The sequence below is a fragment of the Hemitrygon akajei genome, chromosome 23, assembly GCF_048418815.1.
Source record: "Hemitrygon akajei chromosome 23, sHemAka1.3, whole genome shotgun sequence".
Lineage (NCBI taxonomy): Eukaryota > Metazoa > Chordata > Chondrichthyes > Myliobatiformes > Dasyatidae > Hemitrygon > Hemitrygon akajei.
In genome coordinates, this window is record NC_133146.1 from 32,144,625 (window position 1) to 32,162,558 (window position 17,934).

The 17,934-nt window shown below is 40.9% G+C and overlaps 1 protein-coding gene across 7 annotated transcripts in view; it reads right to left on the reverse strand.

The window, feature by feature from the left end:
- The window catches only part of LOC140715310 (cGMP-dependent protein kinase 1), a 779,820-nt gene that overhangs the window by 254,226 nt on the left and 507,660 nt on the right, over positions 1-17,934 (reverse strand). For all 7 annotated transcript variants that reach the window (XM_073027324.1, XM_073027322.1, XM_073027323.1 and 4 more), the window contains exons 6-7: positions 10,706-10,783; positions 7,757-7,851 (exon numbers count right to left, since the gene is read on the reverse strand). In XM_073027324.1, the coding sequence (XP_072883425.1) occupies positions 7,757-7,851; positions 10,706-10,783 (173 nt within the window). The remainder of the gene's footprint in view (positions 1-7,756; positions 7,852-10,705; positions 10,784-17,934) is intronic.

Below are 17,934 nucleotides of genomic sequence, written 5' to 3' on the forward strand. Positions count from 1 at the left end.
GCGTCTGTTGTGGCTGTAGAGGCCCACACGGGAGTGACAGTCTCGGCTGCAGCAACTGCACTTGAAGGCGCTGTCCTCCGCTGTTGTCTTGGTGCTGTTTTTTCAGCCAGTGTGCTTTTCTTCATCAGCAAGCCTCAGCTTCTCTTCTCCTCTTTTAGACCTCTGCGTAGTTCCAGCCTCCAGCGAGAGCGATCGCTTGCAGTGTCCTCCCACCTCTCGACGTTCATGTTCAGTGACTTCATGTCTCTCTTCCAGACATCTTCGAAACGAAGATGGGGCTGTACTCTCTTGCCGGAGGCCAGTTCCCAGTACAGCAGGTCTTTCGGGACCCTCCTGTCTGATATGCGGTGTACGTGGCCCAGCCAGCATTGTTGGAGCATGGTGAAGAGGGTGGGTATCTGGGTGCGGGCCAGGACCTCATTGTTGGTGACTCAGTCAGTCCACTTGATGTCCAGGATGCGTCTCAGGCTGCGTAGGTGGAAGATGTTGGGACACTGCTCTTGTCTGAAGTAGAGGCACACCGTAAAGCAGTGTGCTGAGGATGCAGGCCCTGTAGAATGCAATCTTGGTGTGCGTCGTCAGCTTTCTGTTCTCCCAGACTCTCTTTGTCAGCCTGGTGAATGTTGAGGCTGCTCGTCCAATCTGGGGTCTAGGGAGAGACAGTCCGTGATGGTGGAGCCAAGGTATGTAAACTCGTGGGCTACCTCCAGCTCGTAGTTGTTGATGGTAATGGCAGGGGGGTGCTCAATGCCTTGGCCCAACACATTGGTCTTCTTCAGGCTGATGGTCAAGCTGAGTCCTGACAGGCTCGTGAGAAGCTGTCCACGAGGCGTTGCAGTTGCTCTTCAGAGTGTGTTGCCAGTGCCGCGTCATCTGCAAACAACATGTCCCTGATGGGTTCTTCACGAACCTTGGTTTTCATCTTCAGCCGGGACAGACTGAACAGCCCCCCGTCTGATCTGGTGTGGAGGAAGACACCATCAGTTGATGTTCCAAAGGCGTGCTTCAGCATGACTGCGAAGAAGATGCCGAACAGGGTGGGGGCAAGCACACAGCCCTGCTTCACACCGCTGCGGATGTTGAAGGCCTCCGAAGAAGAGCTGTCAAACTGAACGACGCCCTTTATGTCTGTATGGAATAACTGAACCATCCTGAGGAGCGTCGGGTAACAACCAATCCTGGTGAGGATTTTGAACAGGCTGTCTCTGCTCACAAGGTCAAAGGCCGTCGTAAGGTCAATGAAAGTGACGCAACGTGGTTGCCTTTGCTCTCTGCATTTCTCTTGTAGCTGTCGAAGGGAGAAGATCATGTCGATTGTGGAGCGTTCTGACCTGAGACCTCACTGAGACTTGGGATATACCCTTTCAGCTATTTTCTGCATTCTGTTCAGGACCACACAGGCGAAGACCTTCCCAACGATGCACAGCAAGGAGATTACCCCGTAGTTGTTACAGTCGCTTCTGACCCCTTTGTTCTTATAAAGGGTGACAATGTTGCAGTCTCTCATGTCTTGTGGCACTGCTCCCTCTATCCAGCACTGACACAGGTCCAACCCAGAGCAAGATAGCTCCACTGAAAACCACAACAGGCGAGACCATCAATGACAAAAGCAAGCAGATGGAGAGATGGGTGGAGCATTACTCAACTCTTCTCCAGAGGAAACAGTATCTCGGACAGCGCGCTAGACGCCGTGGAATGCCTGCCTATCATGGGGGAAGTGGATGCTTTGCTGACTGCCGAAGAGCTGAGTAAAGCCATCGACAGCCTGCCCACTGGGGAGGCACCAGGATTGGATGGCATTCCACCAGAGGCCATCAAGTGCACAAAGGGCGTCCTGCTAAACCACCTGCACCAACTACTACACCGCATACTTTGTTGATGAATTAACCTTTGAAAAATGACTGAAGAGTAACATCATCAACAAGGCGAGAGCAGCATTAATAGACAGTTAAAGCAAACACCATCAATTAGATAGCAGGAATAGAATGAAAAGGTTAAACATCAGCTGAGAATGATTTATCATAACTTTGATCATTTTGTACACTACTCTGAACTCATGTCAGCAGAAAGTCATGATTTATTATTGGCCATTCACATACTGTATATCCCTCCTTTCAGCCTCCACTGTATATAAAAGCTCATCCTAACTCTCTAATCAGAACCCAGCAGAGTTTCAGTATCACCAGAAGGCTTCTTTTGGTTAAAAGCTTCAGATGCGTGCACTTAATGTAATTTAATTTCCTTACTAAATCAAAAAACCAGGGCAAATCGGACATCAGTGTTTGAGTTCCACTGTGATTAAAGTCCCATTAACAAACTTGACTGTGCAACGTCATGTCTGCAGAAATTGAATTACCGCTCACTGCAACTATTATGTCCCTGCTTCAGAGAGACAGACTGCAGCCCCTGCGGCATAGTTAAGCACCATTAGCATGCTTGAAATTGCAGTTTATTATCCTGTAGATGTCAGCAATGCACAGGATGCCAAGAAATATACGGCAAACCTCTTGGCCTTCAGTTATTCCTTTCGGGCAATTTGACATGCACTGTTTATTTCTTCAGATCTGCACTCCATTGGCACTGTGCATTCTCTTCAAAAACAGAATGCAACTGTGTCTTTAGAGGGATGTTGTATAATTTATAGGACCAAATGAAGGCCAACTAGCCCTGTTGTCTTCAACTGGGATGATGGCTTGTCAGTCGCTTCAACTTATTTACTTGGCTTAACACCAAAATCTTTGGAATCCTTTTCCTTTAGAGGTAGTTATTAATTATGGTTGTCATAGTTACAAATATCCTACAACATCTACATTCTTTTGCAGTTGAGAATTTTAGATTTCTGTAACCCTCTGGCTAAAATTTTTTACCTGTTTTGTTGAAATATAGAAAGAAACATAGAAAACCTTCAGCACAAAGCTGTGCTGAACATGTACTCACTTTAGAAATTACCTAGGCTTACCCATAGCCCTCTATTTTTCTAAGCTCCATGTACCTATCCAGGAGTCTCTTAAAATATCCTATTGTATCCGCCTCCACCACCGTCACTGACAGCCCATTCCACGCACTCGCCACTCTCTGCGTAAAAAAACACCCCTGACATCTCCTTTCTACCTACTTCCAAGCAACTTAAAACTGTGCCCACTCGTGCTAGCCATTTCAGCCCTGGGAAAAAGCCTCTGACTATCCACACAATCAATGCCTCTTATCATCTTATACACAATGATGACAATCCTCACTCTTTTTAAATATTATGTCATCTGATTCTTTATTTATTATCAGAGGAAACTGATTCTCTTGCTCTGAGTTTGACCAGTGCCTACCACGATGTGTTAAACAGTTGCTGAGTGGAGAGCAGGGTTCGGGGGCAACGGATGAGAATAGGGGTTCACAAGCTGGGGTCCATGGACCCCTTGATAATTTGTAGGGGTCCTTGGCATAAACAACATTGGTCTAGAGGCACGGCGAGGTCATGGGGGCAGAGCGACTCTGCCAGCCTGGCCAACGTCATGGAGACCACTGTCAGTGAAATTGACTTACCTAGCAGTCATAGAGCAATAGAGCCAGACGAAATGGAGACAGGCACAGCAGATCAAAACGGTTGGAATACTAATTGTTACAGAGATGTATGGATGAGTTGGATTAAACTAGTCTCTGTATCAAAAAATCCAATAAAGATTGGCGACGATAGGTTGGGTTATTAAAGGGTGAGAAAACTTTGAGGGAATGGGATTGTACTGGTTTGCATATTAAATACTGCAAAGAGTTAGGGAAGATCAAGATTGCATTGGATGTATCACAAATGATTAGATTCTAGAGAAGAGGGAAAAATAAATATAACCAAGCTTCTGAAATTAAAAAAAAACAGAAACTGCTGGATATGCTCAGCAGATCAGGCTCAGCTGTGGAAAGAGATGCTGTGCTGTTCTGATAAAAAGTGCCCTGTACATGAAAAATTAACTGCTCCTCTTTCCACTAATGTTGTCTAACCTACTGATCTTCTCTAGCATTTTTAATTTTTATTTCAGGAAGGATGGGCAGAATTAGACTGCACAGATTATTATACAGGGAGTGAGATAAGACCAAACTTCTAATGAAGCAGAGAACAGAAGATATTTTCATTATTTGCTCAGAGATCTTTAGGGCAAAGTAAAGAGCTAAAATTGTCCCAACTTGGTCAAAATACCACAACAGCAAGGATGAGCCATGCATTGAATAGGCACGGGATCGCATTTCTGTGGGGTAAGCAGGGGCTGAAGGTGGCTGTGCAGAAAGCAAGACAGTAGCAGCAGGTACGAAACTCACATGATTGATCATCCTTGTTGCCACAGTCTGAGCTTATTGCCCATTTCAAACAAGTGTTGCATTTGCAAAGGTTATGAGTTGCAATTGCAAGGCTGGATAATTGATGTCACCAGAACTAATAGAAGTTTTCCTGGTGTCTAACATACCTGAGCAGGTCTCTCACCATGAGGATCAGAAACATGGCAAGATAAGCTCTACCAACTTTAAACACTAGTCCCAATACAGTTTCCAACTGAACTTACAGTAGATCACTGATGATTTACTAAACAGTTGTGTCCATAGTTGACTCACGAAATGTAGACAGGAAAATAAATTTTCATCCAATTTTCCTTTTGCTAAGCTGACTTGATTCTTCGCAGAACCTATATTAATAGGTGAGGCCAAATCACATCCTATCACAAAATTGGCTGAAGAATGACTCCTAATTTCTTTGAGATGGAATGTACCCCAAATGACAATTTGAAAACATGGTCATCCTACCTCTTCCCATTGTGTTCCCATGTCTGTTGTAAATTGTATTAGATTTAAATTTTCAAAGCTGTGTTTCTATTCTGGAAGTTTGCTGAATTCTTTTGTAAGTTTCCATACAGAATCAGAGGTATTAGAAGGGAATTCTCACCATCTGGCTGGCTGCTCATCTGGTAGAGTGCATCGCAACACACAGCCTGCCTAATTATAACCCAATTGATTTTAATAGGATAGAAACCAGATTAAAAACTGTTCCAAAGGATCATAAAGTAAGAAGGTTAGTTGCATTGCCTTCCCTGCTGTCGCTACCTTTGATATGGAACTTCTTATTCTTACATTCAACAATTTTCCCCATAAAGTGTATCACATAGTTCCCAATGCTGTAATCCCTGTTACTGGAATTTCTTTCCAAAGTCCTTCCTCTGGTAGTCCAGGCTCTTCTTCCTGTGGGTCAACATCCTGAGAAAGCTGTACTTCAAATCTATCAACACTGCAATTTCATATGCCACAGGATACTTACTCAATATGTGCCCACAAACTGAACCTTGTCTCAACAGCTACCTTAAACAGCAATGATTTTTTTGTCTTCAGGATAACACTATATCTGTACTTAAATCTTCATTAAGCTCAAAACTGAATCAGCTTAAAACCACTAAATCCAGAAGAAACTGCATTCATTTATTGTGTAACAGAACTTATAAAAAAATTGCTGATTTTCAGCTTTTTAATGTATTTGTTCTCTGTCTTTGATGAGAGAGAGATTAGGATAACCAACTCTTGCTTCTTTGAAAAGGAGCACACCAACCAACCAACCCCATAACATTGTCCACCATGGACTATTGACTATAGCAGTTACATTCACCATTGCTTCCTGAGATGTAGACAAGAAAAGAAAATTTCACCCAATTTTCCTCCTCTTACAGAGAAGAGACACGCCAGTACAAAATTCATCCTAACACTTCATCAGCTTATCACTAGACTTTTCCTAAAACATCAGAGAGCAAAACTGATGTTGGATTAAACATACTCAATGAAATATCAGTTTTTGAATGTTATTAAATGTTAGGATCTCATGATCAATTTTCACAGCTATATTCTTAGAACGTCAAAAGCACTGTATTTTGATACAGCGACGAATCAAATCCATCACCTCACTCTGGACTCCCTGTTCGACATCCATCAGCCAGTAATAATGGACCATTTGCTGAAGTAGATGGTTCACATCTCCTTCAAGAAATATCGATATGAAACTATGAAACTGCTGAAGCAACTGGAGAAAATGAAACTCTTTACAACATGACATACAGAGGCAGGACAGAGTAATAATGCAGGGACAAGTGTCCATTCAAATGTTCTTTCCACCTCTTGAGCGAGGCCAGGATATCCATGGACTCCCACTGATTTCCATGTACCACAAATGCCATTAGCCCTGGTGGAAACCTATAAAGCACATTAAACACATTGCCGTGATGCGATTCATACCTTAAATGGACAGCACTGATGCATTCTATACAAAACTAAATGAAATGAAACTCTGTTGTATCATGGCACACATATGCCATTACAACTGCAGACATAATTTGTAGTCCACAGCCCAAGCACAAATGTCTCTGGTTGACCATGAAGGAAATCCCTCCTGCTAACAGACGCAAGCAGCCAATACTGCTGACCTCGGAGATCTTGATGACTGATTAATTTGTAATTTCCAGGACCCAGGGTAGCACTGCACAAGTGCCTCAGCTACTTCTCTGAGATCTTTCCCTGCATTATCTTAAAAGGAATTAAACAGGCTAGCACATCCAGCAAAATAGATGAGAAACATTTCAAACAGACTCATTAATATTTCCGCGGTGATGTGATCAGGTCCCTGTCTTAAAATATAAATAGCATCTGGCCAATAAAAGTGGATTCATCAAATGATCATTACTAACGAAGCTCTTTGTGAATATCCAAATGATGAAAATGCCTTGAAATGTCTTTCATGCTTCTGGTAGATTAAAGCCAAGTTCTAGGCAACTGGTTCACATTACAGTGAACTGATCTGCCTGGTGTATGATGTTTCAATTCTGGTGTTGAGGCAAGGGTGCTGGCCAGTCTGCACTATCAACACCCTGTTCCTAATAATTATTTCAGCCTCTTTCTATTCCATATTATGTTCACGTCAGGTTTGTGTTTCAATACTTTTGATCCGTCCTCTTTGTGCAGGATGGACACTAGTGACTGTGGGGCTTTATTATTGGTTTAAGGGATGTGGACACAGCTAGTTAGTGCCCTCTCTTGCTTGCCCCTTATGAGGCAGTTAAACTCATTTGATCTGAAGTTGCATAGGGATCAGACCAGCTAAGGGTCCAGGTGAGTTTTTAAGTTACTGATACAGTTTTTCAGTTATTTAAATTTATATTCCCCTGCTATTTCGGTACTCATTTCTGAAGACCAATAGTCAATAAGTCTGAATGCTGTTCTAACAACTTAAGCATTACAGTACCCCACCCTTACAGGGAATAGACAGGCAGTGACAAAGCAACACAATGCCATATGACAGGAAAGGCAATATACCCACAGTGGATCCAATGCACATTGCCAGGGAGTTCCCAGTAATAATAATTTATTCTTGACTTCACAGTGGGTATAGTGATAATTGTTTTAAGATATTACAACAGACTAGTGTACACAAGGGACTATGTGGCAAGTGAACCTAGCAGAGATCTGAAGTTTTGCTTTTGATTTATGATTGGCTGATTGTCAGTGGGGAAACTTTTGCAAAATGCCCAGCATTGTTCAAAATATCCTTATACTGTGTGATAAGCTTGTGTGCCAGCAGAATCAGGTTAGCTTGTAGCTCTAACATAAAGGGGTAAGTCTGAAAACTATATTGTGGGATCAAAACTAAGAAGTTTTGAAAATGGAAGCTTCTGGTGATGGTTACACCACTCACAATGATAAACTATCATCGGTAGCCATCAATGCACTTGTCCACTGAACTTACCCCTGAAGAGCCTTTTCTCCAAACCAATCCCCCTTCCCTAACGTGCGGAGAAACACAGCTTCTTCATTGGATGACTCTTCCCGTGTTACATTCACCTGCCAACAAACCAATCACATTATCACTTTTAGTAATGGGGCTGCAGATCACTTCTCGTTAATTTCCTCCAAAGATACAGTCAAACAATCTCTCAGGGACATGGTCCACATAGTGAGGTCGATCTGCCTATTAAAGCTTAAGAGGTTTCACAATCGGTTTCTTTTGTGAACATAATATATTTGGGACTCTGTGTATGGATTCAAAACACAAATTCTGAATGGTTTCCCTGTACCCAAGACACGTATGCTGTGGTTTAGCTAACCTTCTGTCTGAGGTCAAATCACTAAGCAGTTAACTTGAAATTTTCTGTTCTGCATTGGACAATTACCTTCTGATGGCTGTGGAGGCCAAGTCTTTGAGTATATTTAAAGTAGAGGTTGATACAGTTTGATTAGTAAGGGTGTCAAAGATTACGGTAAGAAGGCAGGAGAATGGGCTAGATAAGTTTAATAAATCGGACATGATAGATATGCAGAGCAGACTCGATGGGTTGAATGGCCTAATTCTGCTCCTATGTCTTATGTGGTGTAACAGCTACCCATTTTTATCAGAGGAGTTAAATTTGGAAATTACGTACCAACGCCCCCTCACAGAACCTAAACCTCCACTTCATCCATCTATCCTTCAGATCTTAGAAGCTGGTTCATCATCAGTATTGCTGCCAGCTGATGATTCACTACAAGTGATACACAATACATTGTTCCTAAGAAACCTAACATTAGATTGCCACAAATTGCACCATTCTGCAGCCTACTCAGACATAGAAACCAATCCAAAATTTAGAATTTTTTTTGTGTGCCATACTCTGCGACCACATTTTTTTTCAACTGGTCATCTTGGAGGAAAGATTCTGTGAGTGGCCCCCCCACGTCCTTTTTTTTGACGAGTTGCGAGCTCGACACTCAAGCTGGCATGGATGGAAAGCGTGTCCGGGAGCAGCCCGACTGGATTTGAACTCGGGAACCTTCGCTCCGGAGTCCGGTGCTGATGTCACTGCGCCACCATCCGGTGGAATTTAGAATTAAGATTCAGAAATACCACTACCCCTTAAATACCAAGGCATAGGTTAGAAATATTTCAGAAAAAAATCAATGCGTGACCTAGAATCCAACTCTGGAGTCAAATTAAAACTTGGAGGCCAGGGACAGGCAAACTCAGATGCCTACACTGCTTGAGGATGTCTCTACAAGTATGCAAAGAATTCAAGTGTCCTGACGAAGGGTCTCGGCCCGAAACATCGACAGCGCTTCTCCCTATAGATGCTGCCTGGCCTGCTGTGTTCCACCAGCATTTTGTGTGTGTTGTTGTTTGAATTTCCAGCATCTGCAGATTTCCTCGTGTTTGCTCGCAAAGAATTCATATTGCCCGTTGTGAGCCTTTATGGGGACAATCTAAAATTATTCCTACAGTTTATAATTTAGTCTTGCTTCTTTATATCATAATGGGTAACTCAAGCAATTCCTCAAACTGAAATAGTGAAGGGTTTGAGATTATAACTGCAAAAGTAGCCAATAAGCTCATTAACATGATAAAGTCATAATTAAGTCATTAGATGAAGAAAGGCAGCATTCAAATTAAATTAAATTACAACACAAATGACATTAATAATGGTGTGTTGAAAAAATTATTTTAGCAGAAACAAGCTTAAAAAAACTTACTTGACCAAATAATAATACTTCAAGTTCCATAAAAAACGGAATAATCGTCATGTCTTACAGCTTTGGACCTGGGTAGTGTCTCCAATTATAGAGTGCTACAAATTATTAATACTACAATTTTTTTCCTAAAACTGCAGGTATTTTTACTAAGATTAATGGTGTAACAAAAACCAAGCTCTTTTTGCTGTGAAGTTTATAAATCAGTCATTTGCTAAGCATGTCAATCAGTGCAACTGTCAGAAGTAATTTTAACATTTATATTTCATTCTTACAGAAGGCAGATATGTTCCAGTCAAGAAAAGAACCTGCTTCAGGCAACAGGCTCAGTGGATTGATTGTTATATGTAAAAAATGAAATGCTTAAAATTAATTTCCATTATAATCAGTGTGGCAATGAATGCCAACACCATTATAATATAGCACTTAGTTGGCACTGGTTGAGGTATTCTGCTTCAGAATGATGGATTTGTTTGACACCTTGATGACAACGGCCAGGCATTATTGCTTGCAGCACTTACTATCTGTCTAAAGGCCTCTGCTATTTGCAATATGTATGTATATAGACATGCGTGCGTGCATTTCTGGGGCGCTCTCTCTCTCTCTCTCTCTCCCTCCCTCCCTCCCTCCCTCCCTCCCTCCCTCTCTCTCTCTCTCTCTCTCTCTCTCTCTCTCTCTCTCTCTCTCTCTCTCTCTCTCTCTCTCTCTCTCTCTCTCTCCTCTCCTCTCCTCTCCTCTCCTCTCCTCTCCTCTCCTCTCTCTCTCACTCTCACTCTCACTCTCACTCTCACCAGAATTAGGGCTTTCTCACGCAGAGGAATTTGATGTTTCAGTATCCACTAAATTAGTTGCTAGTCTGTCCCATTTCTCATCTACTCGTTGGGAGAAGATGAACTGAATAACACCTAACTTAATCATGATCTGACACAAGATATGGTCATGGCCTTGTGCAATTGCTGGGGAATTATTATTGTGTGTCAAAGATGTGTCCAGCTTATAGCCAAGGCATGCTTTCAAAGAAAAATATGCTGTTTTTAATCTCAAACAAAGTTGTAGTAGAACATTTAGTCAATAAATGTTTTAGTAGCTACACAAAATATAGTGCACTATTGCAGAACTCAAGATTCCACCAGCTTGGTTATAATTACATTCTTTTGGCACACCCTGTCGATGGTATTTCTTCCCAGCGATAACTTACCTTCCCTTTGCTAATTATGAAGAACGTGTCTCCTCGGGCTCCCTGTCTAATTATGTACTCCCCATCTTCATAATAAGTCTGTGAGGAAAAGAAAACAAAATTCATCATCTCAACATTGAACCGAAAGCACATGATTCTCAGTGGTATACAATCCAATGGGTGAAAAAAATTCAATTAAAATCTTACAAAATTAAATCATACACCTTTCGAAAGTACTGTTAGGCTAATATTATTCTCTTTTAGTTCCTTCTTCTTAGCCCTCCAACATTTCACACAAATAAACCTTAAAAACCTTATTGGGCTGACTAGTAACTACCGTAGATTCCGGATTTTAAGCCGCTACTTTTTTCCCACATTTTGATCAGCTTTGAACACTGCGGCCTTTACTACGGTGCGGCTAATGCATGATTTTTTTTCATGCTGCCAAAAACATTTTGCCTCGTAACAGTAGACCAATAAAATTGATGAGTAGTTCACAGAGGTCCAATGAAATTGTACGATAAATCAAGCGCACTTTCACAATTAAATTATTGTAAATCAGTCATTTGTACTCACCCTCATCAACATGGAAAACACTCGAAGAAAAGCATTGTGCTGCCTTTATGGCAGTTATTTAGTTTATAATATTTTCGCTTAGTAATTCATTTGTTAGTATGTTAGAATGCTAGACGTTACATCCGGTTTCGCCGCGTCTTGTGGGAAATACCAGTTTGCGATAAACGGGAAGGTGGGGGGAGAGCGGCGGAGCCAAAACGCTGCTTTTAAGTTAAAGGCGATCAATAACTTTTCCTGGTAGGCTGCAGTATATATATTTTTACCAGTCGCTAGGAGATATTGGAATATATATGCAACGTAATTTGTGTGTTACCGATACGTATGTATATTTAAAAGTAGCCGTATTACAGGCACGGTTCGAAAAAAAGCATTTGCAATATGTATTTGTTTGTTACCATATGGATTTAATTAAAAGTTAAAAAATCCTCATGTGTAATATCTTTCTGTGTAAATATCTCCTATTACAACGTGGGACACCTGCGGCCTAAAATCCGGTGCGGCCTGTACAAGTACAAAATTGATTTTCTTTCTAAAATTAGAGCCAGCGGCTTTTAATCAGGTGCGCTCTGTAGTGTGAAATCTACGGTAAGCACATTGTAGCCCAGTCTGATCTAAATCTTTTTTTACATTTACATGTGCACTCATTCTATATAGAGCATTAGGCTACAATTAAGAAAATATAGCTAAATTCATTTTCCCTTGCACTGTAAATTGAGATATGCCCCAATCTCTGCAATGGGTTCTTTTGTGTTCCTTTGTTTTGTGGTAACCTGCCAGGAGATGAATCTCAAGGTTGTATAAAGTATACATACTTTGATAATAACTGTACTTTGAACTTTAAAGAAATCATTTAATTCAGCACAGACCACAGATAGAATTTTATGATTAGGTGGTGCCTTAAAATACTTTTCCAGTAGGGAAGATACAAACATACATGTGCTCCAAGTCCCCTACTACAAGCAAGGGTGAAATACATAATGAAACATTTTTACATTTAACTTTGACCGTGTATCCAACGTTCCCTCTAATTTTATTTTTTTTATATATGGCTGCATGGACCAACCATGGATCTGAACAGGAAATTTTTGCAAGGCCTGAAAACTGTGTGGCACGTTATATTAATATCATATAAAAGAAATTTCTAACTGTGTTGCAACAAAAGCTATGTGCGTGGGAGCATTTCAGCTATTGTGCAACAAGGCACCTGCACAGCTTAGAGAGAACAGTACTTGCATCTCCCAACTTTAAGTGCACGCACACCAATTCAAGCACACGGGAAAGGCAGCGAGGCAGCAAATTTCTTAAAGACAGTCTCTACAAGATACCTAAGAAATATTCACAAAGTATTTCCGAAGCAAATCAAGGGAAGTACAATACCCTCGTCTAACATGATCTGGTTGTGTTTATAAGCTACATTATGGTAAATTTCTAAATGAACATATGTGTGGGACATCTTAGAGACAGTAGTCCAGTTCTGAAATTTCAGAATCAGATTTAACATTAATCGTCGGACATGACATACAATTTGTTTGACTGAGTTGTTTCACTCCGAATGGAGGAGGCTAAGGAGGGACCTGATAAGAGGTATACAGAACTATAAGTGACATAAATCTGGTAGATAATATGAAATTCTGATAGTTAAAATTGCAAGGTCTCAGGGTAAGGAGCAAGAAGTTTAAAGAGAATTTGAGTATGAACCTTTTCACCTTAAGGAAGGTGGTTGAAATCTGGAATGTACTGCCTGAGTGAGTGGTGGAGGCAGCTATTCTTAAAATATTTAAGAATTACCCAGTTAAGCACTTGAATTGCCATGGCATAGATGGATCATGGTGCTAATAAATAGGTTTAAACTCGCTAGATACTTAATGGTCACCAAGAACATGGTGGGCCATATGGCCAATTTCTGAGAAGAGGTTCCTTCGCATCTCCATCTTAAATGAGTTACACTTTAGTCTAAAACCATGCTCCCTGGTTCCAGATTTCCCACAGTGGGAAACATGGTCTCGGCATCTATTCAATCGAGCCTCCACAGAATCTTATACACTCAACAGTCATTTTATAAGGTACACCTACCTGCACATTAACACAAATATCAAATCAGCTAATCAGATGGCAGCAACTCAAAGCATAACATTCAATGCAGGCATGGAAGAAGTGACTTTGACGGTGGAATGATTGTCAGTGCCAGATGGGGTGGGTTGAGTATCTCAGAATCTACTGATCTCCTGGAATTTTCATGCACAACAGTTTACAGAAAATGGTGCAAAAACAAAACCATCCAGTGAGCAACAGTTCAGTGGGTGAAAATGCCATGTTAATGAGAGAGGTCAGAGGAGAATGACCAGCCTGGTTCAAACTAGCACGAAAACGACAGTTACTTAAATAACTATGTAGTACAACAACAGTGTGCAGAAGTGCATTTGAGTATCCAGCTGTTATCATATTAATGATGGTTTTCTTCAGTTCATCCTGTCATGAGCAAGGCATATAATTATAAATTGCTTTCCAGTGTGAAGTGGAATGCTTCAAAGAACTTGAGATGAGAGTTTACATTTTGGGAAAGAGAAGATGGAGAGGAGCTCTGGAAAGAAACTTCAAAAAGCTTGGCCTGTCTGAGAGCTCTGCCTGCAACAGTGAGGCAAAGGGAGAGACACCTGGACAGTGTGTGGAGGAGTGAAATTAAGTCAAGATTCAAGATAAGGGAAAAAAAAGTTTAAAGTGTTTTGGAGCAGGAAAGGAAGATTGATAATCAGGATGAATTGTCTCTGAGTGAGATTAACACTCGGAGGCATTATTTTGAGATTACCAAATTATCACCACTATACCATTACTATTCTAGGAGAGGGTGTTGTGTCAGATGTAATTGGAAAGCAATGTACTGACCCAGCCACTAAAATAGTATTGGTGATCCATGGTCTCTCTCTTTTCTTTTTCTATTTGCATACTTGTGTACCGAGATGTTCAACATATTCACTAGCAATTACACCTCATGCTTCATACTGTGTCTCTGATGTCACATCCTTTTGCTCCTTGTATACAACCAGTTCAGCATTGCAATCAGTTCACATTGTTCAATGATAAACGTGGGGCGGATTTTAATTTCCTCCCGTTGGCTGAATATAAGCAAACTGGGAATTAAAAACAAATCTCTTCACACTCTGTCACCCTTCATTCATCCAAACAATTGATATGTCCACGTGATTCACAGCTGAGATCACTGAATAAAGATATGTAAATTGTGGTTCTGTCTCTGTGGTGTTGCGAAGAAACATTCCCATTCCCCAAAATTTCTCCTGCTCCACAGATCCCCTACCCCTCTCACCAACCTTATCCTGCAAACAAACTTGCTCAATTGTCATAAACACACGATGCTGGAAATCTTGAGCAATGCACACAAAATGCTAGAGGAATCCAGTAGATCATACAGCATCTATGGAGAGGAATACACCCTTGATGTTTTGGGCCAAGACCCTTTGTAAGGACTCCCGATGAAGAATCTCGACCCGAAAAGCTGACTGTTTACTTCCCTCCATATACACTGCCTGACTTGCAGAGTTCCTCCAGGACTTTGTTGAATGTTACTCAATTATCTTCCAATAGCGTGTGGTTGTCAACTGGCCCCGCAGAGCTTGTTTCACATGGACACTTATATGATGCCGAGATCAATAAAATTGACTGGGCTTCTTGCTGGTTTAGGATTTAAATTTCTCTCTACTGATTAAACAGAAGAATGAGGGGTGACCTCACTGAAACCTATCGAATGGTGAAAAGCCTTAATAGCTTAATAGAGTGGATGTGGAGAGGATGGTTCCTATGGTGGGAGAGTCTAAGACCAGTGGACACTGCTCAGAATAGAGAGGTATCCTTTTAGCTTAGAAATGAGGAAGAATTTCTTAAGCCAGAGAGTGGTGAATCTGTGGAATTCTGTACCACAGGCAGCTGTGGAGGCCAAGTCTTTATGTATATTTAAGGCAGAGGTTGATAATTTTTGGTTGGTCAGGGTATGAAGGGATATGGGGAGAAGGCAGGAGATTGGGGCTGAGAGGAAAATTGGATCAGCCAAGATGAAATGGCGGAGCAGACTTGATGGGCCAAATGGCCTAATTCTGCTCCTATATCTTACGGTCTATGTCAGGTGGCGGTCAAATCAAACTAATTTGTTTATTGTCTGGTGCAACAAGGATGGTGAGATACAGGCACAATGAAAAATTGGTTGTAGCAGCTCCACAGTCACAAAGGTTCAGAAAACACAAACATAAATTATGTAATGAAAGCATGTTGGAGAAAAAACATTGTCTCTGTTGATAGGCTAAGTGCTTTGATTTCAATATCAGATGTCAAATTCAATTATACTGCAATACCACTCCTCTGTTATTCCTTTTCAATTAAATGGGCTTTAAAAGAACATATGGTCTTTCATTTGTATGACATTCTAACGAGTATAAATGCTCCAGAGTGGCGGGCGGTGATCCTGCCTGAGGTAGATTGGTCAGGCTAGAGGCAGAGGTGTCAAACTGCAACACCAAGTTACAAGTCAGTGCTATTGTGTCTTTTTTTTAAAGAGCTTAACAGCAAGTTATTGGTAGTTATCAATAAACATGGCAAGCTGTTGAATGCAACGCTGTCTTCATACATGTTGTCAATTTGCAATGAAACATTATATTCTAATATAAAAGATAGATAATGGATGGTGCATGTCAATATTTTTCAGTTTTTTGGGGGAAGGAAGTCCCAAAAATATGGCACTCTTTTTCCCCCAAACATCTGTACAATAGAGAAATACTGTGTGTCAGAACTACAAGAAATGCTGTCAGTTGGCAGCCACTAGATATTTCACTAAATCTGAAATACAAAGAAGAAACGTGTAGAAACTGAATTATGTAAAGCAAGATTTTTACACACATTGGACTAGATCATGTTTGACTTAATCCACCCCTTAGTTTTGTAACCCACCACTGCCAACCCAACCTATCGCTGAAGTAAGGTTTTGTGGTCTGGGTTCATTCCTCTTCCTTTCCAGTTCTGATGAAGAGCCTTGACCTGAAACATTGACTGTTCAATGCTCCTATCCATAGATGCTGCCTGACCTGCTGAGTTCCTTGTGTTTGTTTTGTGTTGTGGCGACCCACTTTCTGCGCAGGCGAACCGGCTCACAATGCCAGCGCCACGAAGTTTGAATAAACTAGTCTTGAAACGGCTTACCGACTGTGTGTTGTCTCTAGCTCTGTATGTAGTACATCGCTACAGTGTCTTATTTTGTGATGAATCTTGAAGTTGTACATGGTTTACATACTTTGATAATAAATGTACTTTGAACTTTGAATACAGCAATGCATTGAGGTAGTACAAGGTAAAACTATAACAGAGTGAAGAATAAAGTGTTACTGAGAAAGAGCAAGTAGTGAGTAAACTGCAGGATTATAACAACTTAGATTGTGAGGTTAAGAGTCCATTTTATCACAGGGAACTGTTCAATAATCTGGTACACAAGACCAGTCTAAATAGTTTAGAACTGAAATACTCAATGTGTTAGGCATTTATAAAATAGATATACATGTTTCCCCCGCTATCCGAAGGTACAGCGTTCCTATGAAACCGTTTGTAAGCTGAAGTGTCATAAAGCAAAGAAGCAATTACCATTTATTTATATGGGAAAAATTTTTGAGCGTTCCCAGGCCCAAAAAATAACCTACCAAATCATACCAAATAACACATAAAACCTAAAATGACACGAACATATAGTAAAAGTAGAAAACATATGATAAATACACAGCCTATATAAAGTAGAAATATTGTATGTACGGTGTAGTTTCACTTACCAAAATCGGGAAGACACCGAGCCAAAATTGTTTTGGAGAAAAAAAAATCGGCACATACACGCATGCGCACACAACTGCCCGCACAAGGCTTCACGGTCATGGTAGTCTTTCTCGGGGTAAACACACGTATAAAGTGGGTGTCTTTTTTCATAAAAGCGAAAATCCTCTTTGGTTGGTGAAAACAGGTACTAATGTAGGAATTTCGTAACAGCGAGCTGTCATAAAGCTAACATTCAAAAAACGGGGGCCACCTGTAAATATAATTGGAACTGCAAGCAGCCACATGCCATATCCATCATTTTGCAAAGCAGGGTTCTGCAGTTACTGGATAATCCTCATATCCTAAGAATTAAACCAATGAACCTCCTATGGACTCCAAAGATACTGTTTTGTTTTGTTAGATAAGAGAACCAAATCTATACCACCTGCACTTGCCACTTCGTCTTCTGTGATACCCTTGCCTGTTTGATTCATTCAATTGAATTGACTTTATTTCTTCCATCCTTCACATACATAAGAAGTAAAAATCTTTACGTTATATCTCCGTCTAAATGTGCAATGTGCATTCATAGTAATTTATAATACATAGAACAGTCAATGTAACATAGAATACTCTCAAATCAGTGTGAGTCAATCAGTCTGATGGCCTGGTGGAAGAAGCTGTCCCAGAGCCTGCTGGTCCTGGCTTTTATGCTGCAGTACCGTTTCCCAGATGGACACCTAGTCAATATTTTTAAAGGTGAGAAGAGCTCAAAAGGTGACGGTTATTTCTTCAGCGGTTTGAATGGGGCATGACTGCGCAAGCGCATGGAGGTCAGCCAGTTAGAACAGGGGGAAGAGTTTAAAAGTGAGAAG